The sequence below is a fragment of the Indicator indicator genome, chromosome 2 (genome assembly GCF_027791375.1).
Source record: "Indicator indicator isolate 239-I01 chromosome 2, UM_Iind_1.1, whole genome shotgun sequence".
Classification (NCBI taxonomy): Eukaryota; Metazoa; Chordata; class Aves; order Piciformes; family Indicatoridae; genus Indicator; species Indicator indicator.
The window spans coordinates 58,638,988-58,661,764 of NC_072011.1; the positions used below are offsets into that span (position 1 = coordinate 58,638,988).

Consider the following 22,777-nt stretch of genomic DNA (forward strand, 5'->3'; position numbering starts at 1 on the left):
GCCCTTAACACAGGAGGGACATGGACCTGATGGAGTGAGTCCAGAGGAGGGCCATGAAAATGATCAGGGGGTTGGAGCCCCTCTGCTACAAGGACAGGCTGAGGGAGCTGAGGGTGTTCAGCCTGGAGAAGAGAAGGCTCCAGGGAGACCTAACAGTAACCTTCCAGTATCTGAAGGGGGCTACAAGAAGGATGGAGAAAGACTGTGTACAAAGGCCTGCAGTGATAGAATGAGGGACAGTGGTTTGAAGTTAAAGAGTAGATTTAGATTGGATGTTAGGAACAAGTTCTGCACCGTGAGGGTAGTGAAACACTGGAACAGGTTGCCCAGGAAGATGGTTGGAGCCCCATCCCTGGAGATATTCAAGGTGAGGCTCGACAGGACTCGGGCAACCTGATTGGGTTGAGGATGTCCCTGCTGACTGCAGAGGGGGTTGGACTTGGATGACCTTTGGAGGTCCCTTCCAACCCAGACCATTCTGTGATTCCATGAAGTCAAAAGCAAAACTAGAGCTATCAGAGCTGATCAAGCCAGCCTGATTTGGCAGAGGTAGCTGGTTTGGAGTGATGCATGTCCCTCAGCTGCCTCCCTTTGACCTCAGCTGTACAACGTCGCTGTGACATCCCGGAGCTTCCGAGACTACAAGGTGCAGTTTGTTCCCTTCCACACAGACCTCGGCTACCGGCACAAGTACATCTACAGGAGTCCAGAGCTACCTCGAATACTGCGGTAACAGCCCAGCCTACTGGGGTCTCCTCTGCCTTTGGGGGGGATTGGGGGCATGCTCTGACTCATGCCTGGGAGAAAGAGAAGTGTCTAACAGGCAGATCTTTTGGAAACCTCTTTGGTCTCCAGGGTGGGTGAGATGCTTTGGGGCCGGCTTAGCACAGCCTGAGCACTCTATGCCCCTGCAAAGCAGGTTTTGGAAAGGGGAGCCATAGAAAGCTGGGAGTTATTTCTCTGTGGCTTATCTCTGCTGTGAGCTGGATGCTCTGGAGGAGTTGTTTGCAGAGCAGTTAATTCCTGCTTGCCTCTTCTGGCATGAGGCTCTGATAGGGAAGAACAATGCTGGGTGCTGTTCCCTGTGGCAGCAAGTGCTTGAGCCCTGCTATGTGCCAGGGGAATGGGAATTACCTGCAGCACGCAGCGGAGCGTAACAGAGCCAAGTGTCACTGCTGTGTTGTTTCCTTTCCTAGGGAATTCCTGGGAAAATCTGAACATGAGCATCAGCAATGAAGACTGGCTGCTTGGCAGCACAGAGATTTTTCCTTTCTTTCCTTCCTCTCTCTCCTTTTGCTCCCCCCTTGTCCCTGTGGGTCAGTCTGCCATTCTTCCATCCCTGGCACTAAAGGAGGTCAGGGATTCCCACTCTGGTCCTGCTGTGTACCCGTGGCAACTCCAGTTCCTGGCATCAGCGCCTGAGAGGGTAGAAGAAAGAAGTTGTTGGCTTCTTTTTATTTTTTTTGACATGGATGCAGGGATGAGGACAGCCCAGGAGCTAGTACCCAACCCTGTAAGCACAACAGAGCCTGGACAATCCAGCATGGTCCCCCTGAGGGCAGACGTTCCTAGGACATGACCAAGGATGTTTCTTTCACTTTTGAAACACTGCTGCTGGGTTTTTTTGGATCATGTAGAGACTCATTTGTAGGCGAATGGCCTTTGCCATGTCTCCATACCACAGCTCTTGAGTTTGAGGTGTTCCCTTTCTAGGAAATCAGTGTTTTGTCTTTTCCTTTTCTTTTTAGGTTTTTTTTTTTTTTTTTGGCTAATTGGGAGATCCAGGTGGGGAGAGCTATTTTCATTTAGCTTCTCAGTCACAATGTGTTGCAAGTGTTGAGCTAATTACCCTTATTTGGAAATAAAACTGAGGATTTTTTTTTTCCCTTTAATTTATTCTTCCCTTTCAAACCTCAATTTGATGGAAAAGGTTAGTGCCCTTTTAGCTTTTCTGTACCCCTTTTCCTTCTGAACATAATTTCTTGCTCCCTGTGGATCTCCTACCCTTCTTCACATGCACTTCCTTTTAGGATTGGAGTGACTTAAGTAGATGAATTGCAAATTTGGGAATTTAAGCCAGAGAGTGTGGTTACTTTTTTTTGGTTGTTTGATCTTCCCCTTCCAGCCCAGGACGTGGGGATGGGTATCTTCTATTTTCCCCATACACACTCAGACCTGTGCTTCCTTTTGGGTGGGAAGGGCAGGCTTTTTTTCCCCCCTCCACTGCATTTTAAGTTAAGTTTTCCTGTTCCTGGAAGGCTACACTGTTCCTCTGCAATTAAAAAGCAGGCAGAGATATGCAGTTCTTGATGCAAAAAATAGAGGGGGAGGGACATCCCAGAGTTCCCTTCTGTGCCTCCCAGGTGCAGCCCATCTCACAGCCACAGCTGGAGCATGTTGCCGAGGAGACTGAGGTGGAAAGGAGATGGACATCTGGGAATGTCCTTGCCCTGCCTGGGGCTACCACAGGGCTGTCTGTGCTGACTCTGTGGTGTCTGGCTGACCAGGGCCTGCCCCGTGTCAGTCTGTATAGACAATACCAGGTGCTGTAGGTGTAGTCAGTAGTGCTGAGAGTGACTTGTGCTGCCTGAAGGATCTGTTCAGGGGTGTACGCGTAGTATCCACCGCTCAGCATGCGTCCAAGTTCGTGCAGGCTCATCCTAGCTGCCAAGCAGACAGCAGCTTGTTGTACCCAGATCCTTCTGCTGTAGCCTGGTTGTCCCCTGAGGTTTCTGACCCATGATACTCACAAGCTAACTGTGCCACTTCGATTATGTTCGATGCATTTGTATTTATTGCACTGACAGAAGAGAAACACTTCTTCCCTTGGCTCTGGAGAGTGTCCTGCACATTCCAGCCAACACTGCTGCTGCTGGCAGCTGGCTTGGGGGCAACGCCAGAGCCAGGGCTCGGCTTGCTGCCTGCCTTCCTCCTGCGGGACAGAGCCGAGGCTCCAGCACATCAACCAGACCCAGCTGGTCCTGTTGAGCCCAACAACTCCATTCCCATTAGGCCAGTGATTTGCTTGGAAATGTAAACCCAAATGTTTATCATCTTCAGTGGTGTAGTTTTAATAAAGGCGTTGACTGCTCATCACTTCAGCTTCAGCTCTTTTACCTGGCATTCAGGTGGGGGAGGTCAGCTGCAGTAGGGTTGTGCATCTGAAAGAAACTCACAGCTGGGAGAGGGTAAGCCTTTGTGGCTGCTCTCAGCTCTGGATGAGCAGCTCTCTGGGAGCCCAGCAGTCTGTACCTGTAGCCTGGCTGCAGCTGAGGCTCCACTACCCTTACTGGGACTGGGGCAAAGGGGAGCTGCCCAGGAGCCCTGCCTGCCATCTGCAGGGCAAACCCAGCACTGCTTACAGTGCAATCAGTGTCCCAGGGGCCTTGGGCCTCTGGTACCAGTGCCCTCCTGTATAGCCCAGGCACTAGCACCACTGACCTTTCTGCCATGGACATGTAGCCCCCATGATGGTGCCAGCTGCAGGAGACCACATCCCATGAAGCCACAGCTGGGGAAGGCCTAGTCCCACAAGCATGGAGTCACAAGTGGCAAAGCAGTAGGTGCTCTGGTTGGTTTAATGAGTTTGCATCACACAGGGGAGCACTGGTGCACTACACAGCACTATGGGTGTTAAAACTCTGACCCCAGCACCAGGAAGGACACACACAGAGCAGCATGACCCAGCTGGGGAGGGGTGCAGGAGCTGTGACACATGTTCACACCCAGCACACACCTGTGCCTGGAGAGCCAGGAGCCTGCTTGGGGCTCACAGGCCTAGCAGGGTCAGCCACTCTGCTAGCAGTGGCAGGTTCCAGCTGGAGGCCAAACTCCCCTGGAGTGACTTGGGCACTGGGCTTTTAGTTAAGAGAGAGGTGTGGGAGGAGGCCATGGCAGCCTGGGGCAAGGAAGTGGCTGATCCCAGGCACTCTCTGTGACACAGCATTTGACATTGATGCCTGCACTGAGGCCAGCTGCTTGTAACAGCCAGCCCTACCTTCCATAGGCATTACCAAGGTGGTAATCTACAGTGGCCTCTCCTCACCCTGGCTTTGAGGCTGGCAGACCCACTGGAGAAGGATGCAAGACACACTCTGTGTTGGCTAAGCCTCCTTGTAGGGCAAAGGCAAGGAGGCCAGGCCAGGCTGCATGTGAGTGGGGAGGATTTAGAGGGAGAGTCCTTGTTAGGCATGGAGCACAGCTGTGGAAGACTGATCCGTGGTCATCTCGCTAAAAGCACTATGCAGCACGTGCAGGCAGATACAGGGGTGCAAACACAGGAGCTTTCCTCCTCTTCCTCAGCTCCTGTTCCTTGGGCAGGGCTCCTCTTCAGAACATCCTTCTACCCCCTTGAGGGAAAGGCCTCGTTTCTGCAGAGCTGAGCCCATCTGACCAGTGGTGAAGCGCAGGTGAGGCCTCCTGGGCTGGGAGCCCATCCCTCCTTCCTGCCCTCTGTGCCTGCATCAATCCCGGGGGAGGTTGGGGGGTGGGATTTTCGTGGCAGATGGCTCCACCCCCCAGATTTCCCGGGCGTACTCCGTGATGGTCCTGTCACTGGAGAACTTGCCCGAGCATGCAATGTTCCTGATGACTTTCTTAGTCCACTCCCGGGGGTCCTAGGGAGAGGAGAGACACTGTCAGCAGCCAGTCCCTCACCCAGCTCTGTCCCAGCTCCTGGCCTTGCAGGGCACTGACGCTGCACCCCTGGCTGGTTTCAAGGCTGTGGTATAGGGCTGCTGAAGCACCAAAGCCTGCCTCACCCTGTCCCATGCCTACACAATGCCTCGTGTGTAAGGGCATCCCAGCTCCCCATCATCTCCCTGCTGCCATGCCCAAGAACCCCACCCCTGCCCTTCAGGAGTGGGCAGCTCTTACCATGAACAGCTGGTCCACCTGGCCTTGGCATTTGATGTAGGCCTCATAGTCAGCGAAGACCTTAAACCTGAAACCCAAAACAGAGCAAGGCTGGGGTCTGGCTGCTGTGATGTCCCAGCCTGGTGACATCACAGCAGCATGGCCACCTCTGTGCAGGCAGGTAAGGCTCAGCCCCTGTGTAGGAGCACCCAGGGAGACCCTAAGAGCAGCCCACTGAAGGGGATGCTTGCCAGGACTCACCTGTCATGGTGCATGAGCATGTTCACAATGTCCTTGAAGCAACCAGGGTCTCGAGGGGAGAAGAAGCCACTGCTGATCTGGTCCACAGCCTGCCGCAGCTCGGGCAGGCGCTGGTAGTACTCCTGGGCGTTGTACCTGTGCCCAGCAGAGACAGGCTGTAGGGGCTGAAGATGCTCCCCTCGGGAGCAGGGAGGGCAGGCAAGGATGTCACAAAGCCTTGCTCCCAGGGCTGTGCCATCACAGCACCCTGCTAGTGGTTGCAGGGTGTGAAATACCTTCTGCCCAGGCCCATTCATGGCCACCGTGCTCTGAGCAAGCTGCTTGGCCTGCATCCTTGACAGACCATCCACTGACCAGCCCAGGGCCTTTTTTCCCACCCCCAGAGCTGCCCAGGGAGGAGGGTGTCCCTCCCAGAGAGCATGGCTCTCCCTGCCAGAGCTGGCATCTGTATCCCCATCTGACCAGCCCTGGCATTGACTGTGCTCTCCCCAGCACCCACCCTCGGCGATCCAGGGCCTCCACGTCCTCCACCCTCATGCCAAAGATGAAGAGGTTTTCTTCACCAGCCTCTTCAGCCATCTCCACGTTGGCCCCATCCATGGTACCAATGGTGAGGGCCCCATTCACCATGAACTTCATGTTGCCAGTACCCGAGGCCTCTGTGCCAGCTGTGGAGATCTGCTGGGAGAGATCTGCTGCCGGGATCACTGCAGGGTACAAGAGAGGTAGGAGTAAATCCTTGGTGGGCACACTGCAGCTCCCCAGCAGCTGTGCCCAGGACAGCAAAACAACCCTGGGCATCTGCTAGTGACCAGGCTGACCTCAACCTCAGCCCAAACAGCACAGCTCTGAGCCAGGCTCAACCCTGCTATGACCCAACACAGCTCCTCTCATTCCTACATGAAGTTTCCTGCCCCGTGTGCAATCCTGAGGCCCCTCCTAAGTGAGAGTCAGGTGACCTGCTGTGACAGCCTCTGGTCTTATCTGGGACATAGCCAGCTCCTAAGATCACAGTATATTAGAGGTTGGAAGGGACCTCCAGAGATCATCAACTCCAACCCCCCGGCCAAAGCAGGATCACTTGGGGCAGGTCACACAGGAACACATCCAGGTGGGTTTTGAAAGTCTCCAGAGAAGGAGACTCCACAACCCCCCTGAGCAGCCTGTTCCAGTGCTCTGTCACCCTCACTATAAAGAAGTTTCTCCTCATGTTGAGGTGAAACCTTCTATGTTCAAGTTTGGACCTGTTGTTCCTTGTCTTATTACTGTGAACCACCAAAAAGAGCCTGGCCCCCTCCACTTGACACCCACCCCTCAGATATTTATAGACACTGATCAGATTCCTTCTCAGTCCTCTCCAGACTAAACAGCCCCAGGGCTCTCAGTCTCTCTTACAAGGGGAGATGCTCAAGTCCCCCATTCTTCCTCTTGGCTCTCTGTTGGACTCTCTCCAGCAGGTCTCTGTCTCTCTTGAGTTGGGAAGCCCAAAACTAGACACAGTATTCCAGGTGTGGTCTCACCATGGCAGAGTAGAGGGGGAGAAGAACCTCCCTAGACCTGCTGGGTACACTTTTCTTGATGCACCCCAGGATACCCTTGGGTCTCTTGGCCACAAGAGCACATTGCTGTCTCATGGAGAACTTGCTGTCTACCAGCACTCCAAGGTCTTTCTCCGTGGAGCTGCTCTCCAGCAGGGCAGCCTCTAATCTGTGTGTGCTGTTATTCCTCCCCAGGTACAGGACCCTGCACTTGTCCTTACTGAACTTCATGAGGTTTGCCTGCACTCATATCTCGTTGGATGGCAGCACAGTCTGATGAGGTGTCAGCCACCCCCTCATTGTCCTTACACAGGACCAGACCTACCTTTCTCAGCCAAGGACACTCGGTAGTTCTCCAGGAAGATGACCTTCAGCTTGTCCCCCACATAAGGATCGTTGTTGATGACCTCCCCGATGGATGTGATGAGTTTGATGATCATCTTGGCCATATGGTAGCCAGGGGCTGCCTGCAGAAGAGCAGCCCAGAAATGGTGAAGGTTTTTAAAGAAGGCAGAGCACAAGAGGTGCCACTGTGGGTCCTCACCATGGGGAGAGAATCTGAGCCTTGTCTCTGCTGTTCACATGGACCAGCAACAAAACCCTACTGGGAGAAGTCCTAAGCCACAGAGAAAGTGTGAAGGGGACCTTCTCAGTGTGATCTGTCCACGAAGGTGTTTCCTGAAGAGCCACCAGCAGACAAATGCTGGCTAACCTGCAGGGGGCCTGGCAAAGCCACAGCAAGGGGACAGCACCTTCCCCACAGTCCCACTGAGCCGTGCATGCACCTGGCCTGGAACGTGCCTTACCTTGCCTCCAATCATGATAGTCCTGGGCACAAAGGATTTGGACGGATCGCTTCTGATGCCTGCAAGGACAGGAGCACACAGAGAAGAGGAGGCTGAGGGGAGACCTCATGGCTCTCTACAACTCCCTGAAAGGAAGCGTTTTTTTTAGTCTGGAGAGGAGAAGATTGAGAGGGGATCTAACAGATGTTTATAAATATCTGAGGGCGGGGTGTCAAGAAGGAACAGACAGGCTCTGCTCACTTGCAGGAGACAAGCTTCAGAGGTGGTGTGCTGGGATCCTAGCCCATGTCACATAGGAACAGCAAACTTGCAAGACCCTGAAGCCCAAGCAGACATTAGCTGGAGCTGTGCTGGATAAAAACAGGTTGCAAAGCTCTGGGAGAGTTACTCAAGCCAGCATGATGCAGAGCTTCAGTGACTTCCCCCACTTGGGAATGGGCAGGGCTCCAAAAGACACACTAGGGAGTGGGGTTTTAACTTGCACCAGCGTCAGTCCTGTCACCTGCAGTACAGGTGTGGGGGTTACCTGGGCCCTGGGCCCCAGCTGGGCTGGACACATGGTGTGGCTGTGCCTAGGAAAATTTTCCACAGATTGAGGACGAAAGTGGTGGAATGTAAATAAATTACCACTGGATGTAAAAAGGAAAACAATGCTAAGGTCTAAATATTCCCATTGGTCTGATAACTAACATAAGGTCAGTTGTATAAACTAACTCTTTTTTTTTCTTTTCAGCTTCTTTGCTTTAGCAGATGCTAGCTGGTTGCTTCTGCTGGCTTGCTGACCTTGGCTGTGTTTCTTTGCTGTGGCCAAATACTCACAAGCTACTCTCTGCTTTTCTCCTCTCTCTTTTCCCTTGTATAGAGTGGAGGAAAGGAACAGGGAGGGGGAAGCTGTTGGTAACACCCTGGTTTTGTCCAGGGGGGTTCTTGTGTTCTTTATAAATTGTAAATACCTGTAAATATTATACATTTTGTACATATTCATTGTATTCCATATTTCTAGATTGTAGTTTGCTTGTAAATATAGCTGAATTTGCTTCCATCTGAGCTAGTCTGGCAATTTGATGTTGAGGGCTAATTACAACCCACAATGCATGGCCTGTGAGCATCGTGGATGAGAAGCTCAACATGAGCCACCAGTCTGCACTTGCAGCCCAGAAAGCCAATCAGATCCTGGGCTGCATCAAGAGAAGTGTGGCCAGCAGGTCAAGGGAGATGATTTTCCCCCTCTACTCCACTCTGGTGAGACCCCACCTGAAGTACTGCATCCAGTTCTGGAGCCCCTATTACAGGAAGGATCTGGACATGCTGGAACATGTCCAGAGAAGGGCCATGAGGATGAGCAGAGGGCTGGAGCTCTCCTCCTATTGAGACAGACTGAGAGAGTTGGGGCTGTTCAGTCTGGAGAGAAGGCTCTGAGGAGACCTTGTTGTGGCCTTCCAGTATCTGAAAGGGGCCTACAGGAAAGCTGTTGAGAGACTTTTTAGGGTGTCAGGTAGTGATAGGACTAGGGGGAATGGAGCAAAAATAGAAATGGGTAGATTCAGATTGGATGTGAGGAAGAAGTTCTTCCCCACGAGGGTGGTGAGACACTGGAACAGGGAGGTGGTGGAAGCCTCATCCCTGGAAGTTTTTAAGGCCAGGCTGGATGTGGCTGTGAGCAACCTGATCCAGTGTGAGGTGTCCTTGCCCACGGCAGGGGGGTTGGAACTGGATGATCCTTGAAGTCCCCTCCAACCTTAACAATTCTGATTCTATGATTCTCCGCAGAGCTCTTTATGACCCTACAGACACTGTCTTCTTTCTTTCCTGGAGAGAAGCCCTTGCCTGGCCACCAGCTGGCATAGTTTCACATGGGATCCCTGGCAGTGAGAGGCTGGGGGGGACCCCTCTTGGATACCAACCCAGGCAAGGACTTACGGTTGTAGAGGGTGATGGCATGCAGGCAGTTCAGCAGCTGCCGCTTGTACTCATGGATTCGCTTCACCTGAACATCGAACATGGACGAAGGGTTGATCTTGACCTTGTACTGCTCCTCCAAGTAGGCTGCAAACTTCAGCTTGTTCTCCTGGCAAGAAAAGTCTCATGAGAAACAGGCATGGATTCCCAAGCCTTGTGTCAGAAGTGAGGATTTGCTGTTCCAGGCCAGAAGGAACCTCCAAAGGTCATCCAGTCCAGCCCCCCTGCAGTCAGCAGGGACATCCCCAGCTAGATCAGGCTGCCCAGAGCCTTGTTGAGCCTCACCTTGAATATCTCCAGGGATGGGGCCTCAACTACCTCCCTGGGCAACCTGTTCCAGTGCTCCACCACCCTCATAGTAAAGAGCTTGTTCCTAACATCCAATCTAAACCTACTCTTCTCTAGTTTGAAGCCACTGCCCCTTTTCTATCACTGCAGGCCTTGGTAAACACACTCTCCCCATCCTTCCTGTGGGCCTCCTTCAGGTACTGGAAGGTTGCTATTAGGTGTCCCTGGAGCCTCCTCTTCTCCAGGCTGAACAACCCCAGCTCCCTCAGCCTGTCCTTGCAGCAGAGGTGCTCCAAACCCCTGGATTATTCTCGTGCCCTTCACCTTCTTCCCCTCACCCCACCTCCAGTGCATGTTACCTGTTTGACTTTTGCCACATCCCTGATAAAAGTCTCATTGTTGATGAAATCCAGCAGCTTCCTGAGTTGACTCAGATCTGTGATGAAGCCTTCCCCAATTTTCTAAAAGAACAAACCAAGAAAGGGATGTCCCACTCATGAGACACCTCACCTGCTCCACAAGTATGTTTCCTCAACAGAAGTGCCACAGTCCCACTAGGAATTCCAAGAGTCACTGTGGCTCTTTCTTATGGTGAGTTTACTCCTCTGTGTCCCCAAAGCTACAAGGGAAACTGGGCACTTGTGAAAACACCACCAAATCATATCATATAATCATAGAATGGGTTGGGTTGGAAGAGATCTTAAAGATCATCTAGTTCCAACCCCCCTGCCATGGGCTCTAAGGGCTCCTCAAGGAGCTTTAGAAGCAGGATGTGTGCACATGTACCAGGGCCTTCTGGCAGCCAGAGAAACTGATGAGCAGGATGTGAAGGTACATTTCATTGCAGGACATCATCCAGCTGTGCTACACCACACCAACCTGTGCCAAAGGGCCTGGTGATCAAAGCTTTCCTCAACAGAAATGCCACAGTCCCACTGGGAATTGTAAGAGTCACTGTGGCTCTTTCCTATGGTGAGGTTACTCCTCTGTGTCATCAGGCAGCCCAAAGGTACAGGGGAAATCCAGCCCAAAGGTGATCAAAGGTAATGCAACTGGGGCTGGAGCTCCACAGGAGCTTCTTTGTGTCCGTGACACTGAATGCTCTGCCACCAAGGAACTGCTGACAGGTCGCATGTAGCCACTGCAAGGGCAGAGGACCTGATCCAAGTTTCTTGTAACTTTTTTGGCCAACTCTGAGTTTGAAGGCCAGCCAATCTCACAGCTTCATGGCTGTCCTCACCCAGGCACGTTAGCCTCAGGTCTGGTCAGAGCACATGAAGAGGTGCTGAGAAGCAAATGGATCACCCTTCAGAGGCTTGTGACTCACCTCAGCGATAATGTCGGCCAGGCCTGGGTTGCACAACAGGAGCCAGCGCCTTGGTGTGATCCCATTTGTTTTGTTCTGAAACTTCTCTGGCTCCAGCTCATAGAAATCCTTGAACCTGGAACAACAGGGAGTTCTGAACCACCCACTACTGCTCAGAGCTTCCCCTGGAGCCCCACTGCATCTGCTCCTCACTCAGGACAGTCTCTGCAGGTCTCCCTCTAACTAGCATGAACTCTCCACCATAGAACACAGAATCATTTCAGTTGAGAAAGACCTTGAAGATCATTGAGTCCAACCACTCTCTAACTCTACCAAGGCTGGTGCTAAACCATGCCCCTCAGCACCACATCTCTGTGTCTCTGAAACACCTCCTGGGATGGGCATTCAACCACTTCGCTGGGGAGCCTCTTTCAGTCCTTGAGAACCCTTTCAGGGAAGAAAGTTCTTCTAATCTCCAACCTAAACCTTTCCTGGTGCAACTTGAGGCCATTTCCTCTCCTTCTATCACTCTTTACTAGGAAGAAAAGACCAACCCCCACCTGGGTCCAGCCTCCCTGCAGGGAGTTGCAGAGAATGAGGAGGTCTCCCCTCAGCCTCCTCCTCTCCAGACTAAATGACCCCAGTGTCCTCAGCCACTCCTCACCAGACCTGTTCTCCAGACCCTTCACCAGCTTTGTTGCCCTCCTCTGGACACATTCCTGTCTTTCTGGTAGCGAGGGGCCCCATAACTGAACCAAATCCTCAAGGTGTGGCCTAACCAAGGTGTGGCTGACTACGGGGGAGCAAATCACTTCCCTGATCCTGCTGGCCACACTAGTCCTCATACGGGCCAGGCCTCTTGCCCCATTCCTCAGCTGCAATGCTGAGGGTTTCACCATGTCCAGATGGCGATGAGTTAGACCCCACACACAGAGGAATGAGACAGTCAGTGCAAACCCTGACACCTCCAGTGGGACCCCAGGCTTGCAGGCAAAGCCCAGCAACTGAAGAGTTGTGTGTCCCCTGGATCACAGGATGTAGGATGTTAGGGGTTGGAAGGGACCTCCCAAGATCATTGAGTCCAACCCTCCTGCCAGAATGGGACCATAGAATCTAGCACAGGTCACACAGGAAGATGTCCAGATGGGTCTTGAAGGTCTCCAGAGAAGGAGACTCCACAACCTCTCTAGGAAGCCTGTTCTGGTGCTCTGTAACTCTTACAGTGAAGAAGTTGCTCCTCATGTTGAAGTGGAACTTCCTGTGCTAGAGTTTACATCTATTGCTCCTTGTCCTGTCACAACGTACAACTGAGCAGAGGCTGTCCCTTCCTTCCTGACACCCAGCCCTCAGATATTTAGATATATTTATTAGATCCTCTCTCAGTCTTCTCCTCTCCAGACTAACCAGCCCCAGGTCTCTCAGCCTCTTCTCACAGGGCAGTGCTCCACTCCCTTAACCATCCTTGTAGCCCTCCATTGGACTCTCTCCAGTGGATCCCTGTCCCTCTTGCACTGGGGAGCCCAGAGCTGGCCGCAACATTCCAGGTGAGGTCTCTCTAGGGCAGGGCAGGGGGGAGGAGGACTCACACGGAGCTCCTCACGATGTGGGAGTGGATGCGCGCGACGCCGTTGACGGCGTGGGAGCCGATGACGCAGAGGTGAGCCATGTTGATGCGCTTGCAGTCCCCCTCCTCGATCACAGACATCCGCCGCAGACGGTCGATGTCCCCTGGGTACAGAGCCGCCACCCGCTGCAGGCAGGCAGGCAGGCAGAAAGAGCCCCCTGTTAGCAACCCAGCCAGGCCACCCAGCAACATTCCCCTCCTGAAGGAATCACAGAAGGGCAGGGGTTGGAAGAGACCTCTGAAGATCATCCAGTCCAACCCCGCTGCCAGAGCAGGATCACCTAGGGCAGATCACACAGGAACATGTCTGGGTGGGCCCAGAAAGTCTCTAGAGATGGAGACTCCACCACCTCTCTGGGCAGCCTTTTCCAGTGCTCTGCCACTCTCACAGTAAAGAAGTTTCTTCTCATGTTTACATGGAACTTCTTATGTCCAAGTTTGTGCCCATTACCTCTTCTCTTGTTACTGGGGAGCACTGAGAAGAGTCCGGCCCCAACTTCCCAACACCCACCTCTTAGATATTTGTAAGCATTAAGAAGATTCCCCTCAGCCTCCTCTTCTCCAAGCTAAACAGCCCCAGCTGTCTCATGATAGACATTCCAGTGCCCTCAGCATCTTAGTGGCCCTGCACTTGGTCCGGGACCCTCAGAATCACAGAAAGATTCAGGTTGGAAAAGACCCTCAGGATCACCAAGTCCAACTGATAACCCTACTCCACAAGGTTCAGCCCTAAACCATATCCCCAAGCACCACATCCAAACAACCTTTAAACACATTCAGGGTTGGTGACTCAACCACCTCCCTGGGCAGCACATTCCAATGCCTGACCACTCTTGCTGTGAAAAACTTATTCCAAATGTCCAGTTTAAACCTACCCAGTCACAGCTTGAGGCCATTCCCTCTTGTTCTGTCACTAATTACCTGTGAGTAGAGACCAGCAGCAGCCTCTCCACAATGTCCTTTCAGGTAGTTGTAGACAGCAATGAGGTCTCCCCTCAGCCTCCTCTTCTCCAACTAACCATCCCCAGCTCCTTCAGTTGCTCTGCATCAGATTTATTCTCCAGGCCCTTCCCCAGCTTCCTTGCCCTCCTCTGCACTGGCTCCAGCACCTCCACATCTCTCTTGTATTGAGGTGCCCAAAACTGGACACAATACTCGAGGTGTGGCCTCAGCAGAGCTGAGTCCCAGGGGGCAATTCCCTCTCTACTCCTGCTGGACACAGCATTTCTAATCCAGGCCAGGATGCCATTGGCTTTCTTGGCCACCTGGGCACACTGCTTGCCCATATTCAGTTGCTTGTCGATTAGAACCCCCAGGTCCCTTCCCACCAGACAGCTTTCCAGCCACACTTCCCCAAGAGTTCCCACGGCCTGTGCCCAGCCCAAACCCTTACATCCAGATGCATCTGGTTGAGGGCATAAATGATCTCCAGGTGACGTGGCAGCAGCTTTTCAAACATGGAGACAGGCCAGCGCTCCAGGGCTTCTGGCAGCACTGTGTGGTTGGTGTAGGCGCAGGTCCGCTTCGTGATCTCCCAGGCCTGCATTACAGACAGGAGGTCAGTGGGCACAGGGGGGCAAGGAAATCCTTGCACAAAGACAGAAGAGAAGCTCTTGGCCTGTGGTAGTTTCAGGCTGTGCCTGGGAAATTTTCCACAGATCCTGAGCAGAAAGAAGCAGCATGTAAATAAATCACCATTGGGTGTTAAAAGGAAAATAATGATAAGTTCTAAATAACCCCATTGGACAGATATCTACCATAAAACTTGGATCTGTAAACTAACTTTCTCTCTTTTCAGCTTCCCTGCTCTAGCAGATACTAGCTCTGGCTGCTGCTGGCTTTGCTGACCTTGGCTGCATTCCTTTGTTGTGGCCAAGTACTAACAAACAACTCTCTGCTCTTTCTCTTGTCCCGTGTGTACAGGGGGGTAGGGAAGGGAGCAGGGAAGGGGAAGCTATCAGTAGCCCCCTGGTTTGTCCAGGGGGATTCTTGTGCTGTTTATAAACTGTAAAAATATGTAAATATTGTATATTTTGTACTTATTCATTTCATTGTAGATTGTAGGTTTGCTTGTAATTCCAGCTTCATTTGCTTCCAACTGAGCTGGTCTGGCAATTTGATGTTGGGGGAAATTTTCACATCACCCTGCAAAGTTCAGCACAGACCTCCCAGCTCTGCTTACCTTGTCCCAGTCCACTTTCTCCACATCCACCAGGATCCTCATGAGCTCTGGGATGGACAGGGCAGGGTGGGTGTCATTTAGCTGAATAGCCACCTGCAACACAGACTTGCTGGGCTCAGATCTGGCAATGACAGGACTGTGACAGTGCCCTGCATGTGTGGGGACAAGGTGAGGATCAGCCCCACAGCACACACCCCAGAATCAGATGGAGTTGCCAGGAGCAGAGCTATTCAACCTTTGCAAGCTTTGCTCCAAGCTGCTCATTTTCCCCTGGGAAAACAGGCCTGGAGGCCACCTGCTCTCCAACCCAAACTGCCAGGGTCTTGGTATACATGTCCCAGCTTGCTCCTGAGCATTCCTCATGAGGCTCAGGTCTGGCTAAAGCATTCCCAGGCCCTCTCTGCCCACAAACTCACCTTGTCTGGGAAGGTTTCAAAGCATGTCCTCACAGGGTCTCGGCAGCCGAACTTGGAGGACTTGAAGCGACGGATGATGTCCTGCAGGGTAGCAGCCACCACGAAGTACTCCTGTTTCAGACGCAGCTCCTTGCCCTCAAAGAACTGCAAGGGGGGAAACCACAGCCACCAGTGCTGCAGCTGCCAGCTAGGGCTGGCAGCCAAATGCCTGGAGATGCTCCTGTCCACTCTGGTGGGCTTCCCAACAGGCTTCGTAAGCTCAATACCTCATAAGGGCAAACATGGATGTGTCTCCTACTGCCCCTGATGCAGCAGCAGCAGCTGTTGGGACTGACAAGTGGCTCAGCATCCCGAAGGAAAACAGAATCTGCCATGTCCATGCTGCTCCTACAGAGCATAGGTAGCTCCCTCCCTCATTGCAAGACCCTTTGCAGGGGTTATGGACCAGGAGCCAGCGTCTCTGGACACACCAGCTGACTCCCAGGCATCCTACATTCCATGCTGGTCTGTTTTAAAAACAAGTAGGAATGAGGTGGTGTCAGGGGGGAAGTGTAGGAGATGAGGTTTTCCAGCACAGATGCTAATCCATGGCCTGACAGCGAGGCCTCTTCCCTTTTGGATGTGGTGCCTGGGACAGTCCCTGCAGCGAGCAATCCCTTGAAGTGGGGATGGAAACGAGTTCCCCTCTCATGGCTGCCTCTGAAGTGACAACTTACTTTTGCAAAGGGTGAGCCATGTAAATTATCACCTGCCTTGGATCTGAAGGAGCAATATCTCTTTCCCTCCACACAACAGGGAACAGAGCAGCCAATATTGTCCAGATTCTCAGCTGCCATCACTCAGCTGAGACCCTGTGGAGCCAGCAGAGCTGTGTTGGGTCACTGAGAATTACAGGGCCAACCTATTGTATCAAAACTCCTCAAACTGGAACAATAAACATCAGGTGTCCATGACCTCCCAGAGCTTCAGACAAAGTGATACAACCACAGGGAGGACAATCCTGAGCAGGAAGTTAAAAAGAAGCAAGAGAATCACTCACGTTGTCGTTTGGGTACAGGACTCTGGATATGTTTTCTGCCAGGTTTCTGTCCAACACCGCCTCGATGTAGTCACCCACATTGACTGCAGCAAGAGAGAAAGAGACACTGCAGCAGCTGGAGGGATTCAGGCAGGTCCCTGACACATACAGAGATGTGCAACAGGAACATTCAGGCTGGTGGTAATGAGATAGAAATGGGAATGTATATGTGGACAGTAAGATATCCGTGAGACAGCAATGTGCCCTGGTGGCCAGGAAGGCCAATGGTGTCCTGGGCTGCATTAAGTGTGGCCAGCAAGTCAAGGGAGGTTCTCCTTCCCTTCTACTCTGCCCTGGTGAGGCCACATCTGGGGTACTGTGTTCAGTTCTGGGCTCCCCAGTTCAAGAGGGACAGGAACATACTAGAGAGTGTCCAGTGGAGAATGATGAAGGGACTGGAATTTCTGTCTTATGAGGAAAGGCTGAGAGACCTGGGGCTGTTTAGTCTGGAGAAGAGAAGACTGAGAGGAGATCTTACTAATGTTTATAAATATCTGAAGGGTGGGTGTCAAGAAGGGGCCAGTCTCTTTTCCTTGGTGTCCTATGATAGCATGAGGAGCAGCAGATACAAACTGGAACAGAGGAAGTTCCACCTCAACATGAGGGAAAACTTCTTTACTGTGAGGGTGCTGGAGCCCTGGAACAGGCTGCCCAGGGAAGTTTGGGAGTCTCCTTCTCTAGAGACTTTCAAGACCCACTGGATGTGTTCCTGTGTGACCTGCCCTAGGTGATCCTGCTTTGGCAGGCATGTTGGACTCGACTGATCTAGAGAGGTCCCTTCCAATCCCTAGCATCCTACGGTTCTATGAGTGAAAGACACCAGAGAAAGGCAGATCTCCATGCAGCTTCTCAAAACACATGTACCAGGAAGGACAGGCAGAAACTGAAGACAAATAGCAGCCAGAGAGGGCAAAAAAAGGAAATGAGTGACTAGTCATCTTGCTTGAGGACTAAAGAAAGATGGGGCAGAGCAAGGCTTTACAAAGCCCACAGCCACACTCAACTCCTACACCTACCGAAGGCTGCTCTGCAACCAAGCTTGCAGCTGCCAATCAGGAACTGAGGAGACATTATCAGGATATGAGAGACATCACCCTTTGCCCCACACAAGTTCTCCTGGCAGGGCTGCTTGGAGACACACACCTCTGTGCTGGCAGGGGAGGATAAACCAAATCAGTCTAGTCTAAACTTTTAAACAGCCTGGAGGTGCTTCAAAGGCACAGAGATGTGGAGCTGAGGGACATGGTTTAGCACCAGACGTTGGTAGAGTTTGAGAATGGTTGGACTCCATGATCTTAAAGTCCTTTTCCACCCAAACCAATTCCATGATCCTATAAAACTTTGCCCTTCTGGACCAGCCCAGCACTGACATTTGGTACTTTAGCTGTCCTGTACCTGCTATTTCAGCACTGCAATTACAGCCTGGGAGGTCACACATAGACCTAAAGGAAACCAACAGCAAGGTGAGCTTGTGCTGCTCTTTTCCTCCAGCCCTAAAGGCTGCTGCTCACATAAATGACCTTCCATGGCAAGTTTGGGCTTGCAGCTCACTTGGTGATGTGGGGAAGGTGGTGGCAGGGGCTGTGTCACTTGGGGAAAGCATAAGGCAGGTTTTGAGAGCACGAGAAGGAGGTCAGATGGTGTGCTGGTGCATGAGGGCTCTGGAAGTGGTTGGCGGTAGTGTGGCCCCACGGATGCACGCAGCATGCTGTGCTTTGGAGGTAACAAAGTCACAGAATCAACCAGGTTGGAAAAGACCTCAGAGATCATCAAGTCCAACCTATTATCCTAACACCTGGCAACTAAACCATGGCTCCAAGTGCCTCATCCAACCTTTTTTTGAACACCTCCAGGGACTCCACCACCTCCCTGGGCAGCCCATTCCAATGGCCAATTACTCTTTCTGTGAAGAACTTTCTCCTCACCTCCAGCCTAAACTTCCCCTGGCACAGCTTGAGACTGTGTCCTCTTGTTCTGTCACTGTCTGCCTGGGAAAAGAGACCAACCACCACCTGGCTACAGTCTCCTTTCAGGTAGTTGTAGAGAGCAATAAGGTCTCCCCTGAGCCTCCTCTTCTCCAGGCCAGGAGATATGGATAAAGCAGGCCAGATGGGGAGGAATGTGCCAGGTGCCAGGGACAAGCAGGTCCCAGCCTAACTAGAAGAGAAGCAGTGAAGGGAGTGCACTTACACTCTTGGAGGTTGAAGTCATTGGGTGCTTTTGCAGACCACAGCCTCATGGTGTTCACAGTGTTGTTCTTGTATCCTGGCACTGGTGTGTCATAAGGCATGGCAAGGACAACCTGCAAAAAAGGACAGAAAGCATTCCCCTTGGATTAGGAGCATGGTGGCCTCAGAGAAGGTGACAAAGTGGCTGAAACTGCTGCACGAAGAATGCAGAGGACACAGACAGGATCACAGGATGTTAGGGGTTGGAAGGGACCTCCCAAGATCATCAAGTCCAACACCCCAGCCAGAGCAGGACCATAAGAATCTAGCACAGGTTGCACAGATGGGTCTTGAAAGTCTCCAGAGAAGGAGACTCCACAACCTCTCTGGGGAGAGACCATAGAATCTAGCACACATCCAATGGGTCTTGAAAGTCTCCAGAGAAGGAGACTCCACAACCTATCTGAGGAGCCTGTTCCAGTGCTCTGTGACCCTCACAGTGAAGAAGTTCCTCCTCATGTTGAGGTGGAACCTCCTGTGCTGTAGTTTACATTATTACTCCTTGTCCTATCAGAGGGTGCAACTGAGCAGAGCCTGTCCCCTCCCTCTTGACACCCAGCCCTCAGATATTTATAAACATTTATTAAATCCCCCCTCAGTCTTCTCCAGATTAAACAGCCCCAGGTCTCTCACCTCTCCTCATGGGGCAGTGCTCCAGTCCCTTAATCATCCTTGTAGCCTTCTGCTGGACTCTCTCCAGCAGATCCCTGTCCCTCTTGAACTGGGGAGCACAAAACTGGATGCAATATTCCAGGTGAGGCCTCATCATCACAGAGTAGAGTGGGAGAACCTCCCTTGATCTGCTGGACACACTCCTCTCAATGCACCCCAGGATCCCACTGGCCTTCTCGGCCACGAGGACACATTGCTGACCCATGAACAACTCCTGACTCTGGTTAGAATCTCACCTCACTAAAACACACAGCTTCAGAGACTTCCTTGCTGTCATGGGCACTTCTAGCACCCACTGGCAAAGCACCAGCAGGAGAAGCAGAGCTGTTTGTACCTGAATTGATAGACTGGAGTAGCAACCCTGTTAATGAAATGTAAAAGAGAGATGCAAGAAATCTCTGCTGCCCTTCTTCTAGCAACTGGTGTAACTGTCAGCTGTTATTCAGAGCACTGAGAGCACCCTCAGCTGGTGACTGTAATTCTGTCTGCCCTGGGATAGTGACAGGGTAGCTGGGACCTTTGTGTTTCCAGCTAGGATAAATTCCACATCTCGAAGCCTGCCTGTTAGCCTTCTAGCATCCTGCCAGGACCAAACCCCACCAGGCAGCACTATTCCTACAGCAATTCACTCAACGTTCAGGGTTTGTTGACCCTGCCTGGGTAAAGCTCGTGAGACCTCCAGCACCTGAGCTGCACATGAGTGTGAAACTATCAATCAGTGCAGTCTATGGATGATGGTTAAGCGTCAGGATGCTGCACACATAGCTACAAGGAGTAACACTGAGGCTCCCAGCCTAGATTACACTGGCCAGGCAAGGCATGGCTCTGCTTCCAAACTTGTGCTCTCCAGCACACTGCTGTGCTGAGCAGTTGACCCACATGGCTCCAGAGCTGCTGAGCAGCAAGGCAGAGCACCTCAACCTTAGCCTGGAACCAACAGACTGAGGACTTGTGCCAGCAGAGCTGAATGGTGCATGCAGAGCAGGGCTCTGACCCTGCAGTACAGAGCCTGGGCTGCCTCTCTTGACACTTGGCCAGGGAGCCAGCATACAAACAAGGGCCTGTAGTGACAAGAGGGAGTGGCTTTGACCTGGAAGAGAGGAGATTTAGACTAGATATGAGGAAGAAATTCTTTCCAGTGAGGGTTGCCCAGGGAGACTGTGGATGTCTCCTTGCTGGAAGTGTTCAAGGCCAGGTTGGAAAGGGCCTTGAGCAACCTGATCTAGTGGAAGGTGTCCCTGCCCATGGCAGGGGGGTTGGAACTAGATGATCTTGAAGGCCCCCTCCAACCCAAATCACTCTATGATTCTATGATCCCCCTGGACAAGTCATCGTGTAGTGGCATGACAGCCTGGCAGCCAGAAGCTGTCCCCAAGCAAAGATGTGAGAGGCAGCAGAGAAGAGAAGGAGCTGTGCTCACAGGGCAGGGAAAACCCAGGCAGAGCAGCACACTGGCCCTGAACAGCCTCTTTGTGCTGGCGTCAGCAGCACCTCCCCTCTGAGGAGAATCAGCAAGAGGTCAGGCTCCCAGAGCTGCTCTTAGCAGCTCCCAAGATGGAAGCAGGGAGAAAGCCTGCCCTGCCTGAGCCACAGGCCTGGAGCAGACATCACATGAACTGAGCAAGGCTATATTTGGAGACTGTGTCTTGGGCTATTTTGAGCCTTTCCAGCTTGTTCCCTTCACAGCACTATCTGAAAATGAACATCCTTGTAGGAAGCAGTGCAAACCACTGCACTGCTTGGGATCCCTGAAATCCTGGACTACCACCAGAGTCAGAAGAGGAACAGAGAGAAAGGCAATGCCGCTTGGTCCCCAAGTGGATGTCTTCTCCAGAGAGCTCTGGCATGGTGTCTCCATGCTGTCTGTGGGTCTGTGGTGTTGAACCCCTGCACTGTGTGTGTCCTGGGAATCACCCATGTCACTGGGCCATGTCACTCAGCACCAGCTATTTCACTCCCCATCTTGGTTCCTGTTGTCACACAGGACCTGTTAAAGCTCTGGTAGCCTTAATGCATCACAAGGTGACTATGAGTCAGCAGCACTGATAAATCTTAATCCACAGCAGCAGTGCCAGAACCACCTGCAAAACCCCTGAATTTGAGTGACCAGTAGCCAGGAGCAGTGTGGAAGTTGCCTAAAGAGGAATCTCCTTTTCCTGAGATCTCTCTTTTCTCCGTTGCACCCTGTGATAGGACAGGGGGCAATGGATATAAACTACAGCACAGGAGTTTCCACCTCAACATAAGGAGGAACTTCTCCACTATGAGGATCACAGAGCACTGGAACAGGCTGCCCAGAGAGGTTGTGGAGTCTCCTCCTCTGGAGACTTTCAAGACCCATCTGGATACATTCCTGTGTGACCTGTGCCAGATTCTATGGTACTGCTCTAGCAGGGGGGTTGGACATGATGATCTTTGGAGGTCCCTTCCAACCCCTAACATCCTGTGAAATCCTGGTGCAGTCACAGCCAGCAACATCACCTTCACAACTGCAGGAGCAGTTATGATCCCATCACCTTCACAACTGCAGGAGCGGTTATGATCCCACCACCTTCACAACTGCAGAGCGGTTATGATCCCATCACCTTCACAACTGCAGGAGCGGTTATGATCCCACCACCTTCACAACTGCAGGAGCGGTTATGATCCCACCACCTTCACAACTGCAGGAGCGGTTATGATCCCATCACCTTCACAACTGCAGGAGCGGTTATGATCCCATCACCTTCACAACTGCAGGAGCGGTTATGATCCCACCACCTTCACAACTGCAGAGCGGTTATGATCCCATCACCTTCACAACTGCAGGAGCGGTTATGATCCCATCACCTTCACAACTGCAGGAGCGGTTATGATCCCATCACCTTCACAACTGCAGAGCGGTTATGATCCCATCACCTTCACAACTGCAGAGCGGTTATGATCCCATCACCTTCACAACTGCAGGAGCGGTTATGATCCCATCACCTTCACAACTGCAGGAGCGGTTATGATCCCATCACCTTCACAACTGCAGGAGCGGTTATGATCCCATCACCTTCACAACTGCAGGAGCGGTTATGATCCCATCACCTTCACAACTGCAGAGCGGTTATGATCCCATCACCTTCACAACTGCAGGAGCGGTTATGATCCCATCACCTTCACAACTGCAGGAGCGGTTATGATCCCATCACCTTCACAACTGCAGGAGCGGTTATGATCCCATCACCTTCACAACTGCAGGAGCGGTTATGATCCCACCACCTTCACAACTGCAGAGCGGTTATGATCCCATCACCTTCACAACTGCAGGGCGGTTATGATCCCATCACCTTCACAACTGCAGGAGCGGTTATGATCCCATCACCTTCACAACTGCAGGAGCGGTTATGATCCCATCACCTTCACAACTGCAGGAGCGGTTATGATCCCACCACCTTCACAACTGCAGAGCGGTTATGATCCCATCACCTTCACAACTGCAGGAGCGGTTATGATCCCATCACCTTCACAACTGCAGGAGCAGTTATGATCCCACCACCTTCACAACTGCAGGAGCGGTTATGATCCCACCACCTTCACA

General features: G+C 52.2%; 2 protein-coding genes across 4 annotated transcripts in view; one reads left to right on the plus strand and one right to left on the minus strand.

The window, feature by feature from the left end:
• Positions 1–1,236, plus strand: part of ABHD12 (abhydrolase domain containing 12, lysophospholipase) — a 57,379-nt gene extending 56,143 nt beyond the window's left edge. Inside the window, exons 12-13 of the mRNA XM_054397359.1 lie at positions 602–729; positions 1,197–1,236. Coding sequence (XP_054253334.1) covers positions 602–729; positions 1,197–1,236 — 168 coding nt within the window. The remainder of the gene's footprint in view (positions 1–601; positions 730–1,196) is intronic.
• Positions 1,237–3,572: 2,336 nt separating this feature from the next.
• PYGB (glycogen phosphorylase B) overlaps positions 3,573–22,777 on the minus strand; it is a 30,270-nt gene continuing 11,065 nt past the window's right edge. For all 3 annotated transcript variants that reach the window (XM_054399224.1, XM_054399223.1, XM_054399222.1), the window contains 15 exons: positions 18,503–18,614; positions 16,274–16,356; positions 15,235–15,378; positions 14,819–14,911; positions 14,030–14,176; positions 12,599–12,762; positions 11,034–11,148; positions 10,066–10,167; positions 9,380–9,527; positions 7,460–7,518; positions 6,979–7,120; positions 5,615–5,822; positions 5,116–5,250; positions 4,876–4,942; positions 3,573–4,616 (listed from right to left, as the gene is read on the minus strand). In XM_054399224.1, the coding sequence (XP_054255199.1) occupies positions 4,464–4,616; positions 4,876–4,942; positions 5,116–5,250; positions 5,615–5,822; positions 6,979–7,120; positions 7,460–7,518; positions 9,380–9,527; positions 10,066–10,167; positions 11,034–11,148; positions 12,599–12,762; positions 14,030–14,176; positions 14,819–14,911; positions 15,235–15,378; positions 16,274–16,356; positions 18,503–18,614 (1,872 nt within the window). In that variant the 3' untranslated portion in view covers positions 3,573–4,463. The remainder of the gene's footprint in view (positions 4,617–4,875; positions 4,943–5,115; positions 5,251–5,614; positions 5,823–6,978; positions 7,121–7,459; positions 7,519–9,379; positions 9,528–10,065; positions 10,168–11,033; positions 11,149–12,598; positions 12,763–14,029; positions 14,177–14,818; positions 14,912–15,234; positions 15,379–16,273; positions 16,357–18,502; positions 18,615–22,777) is intronic.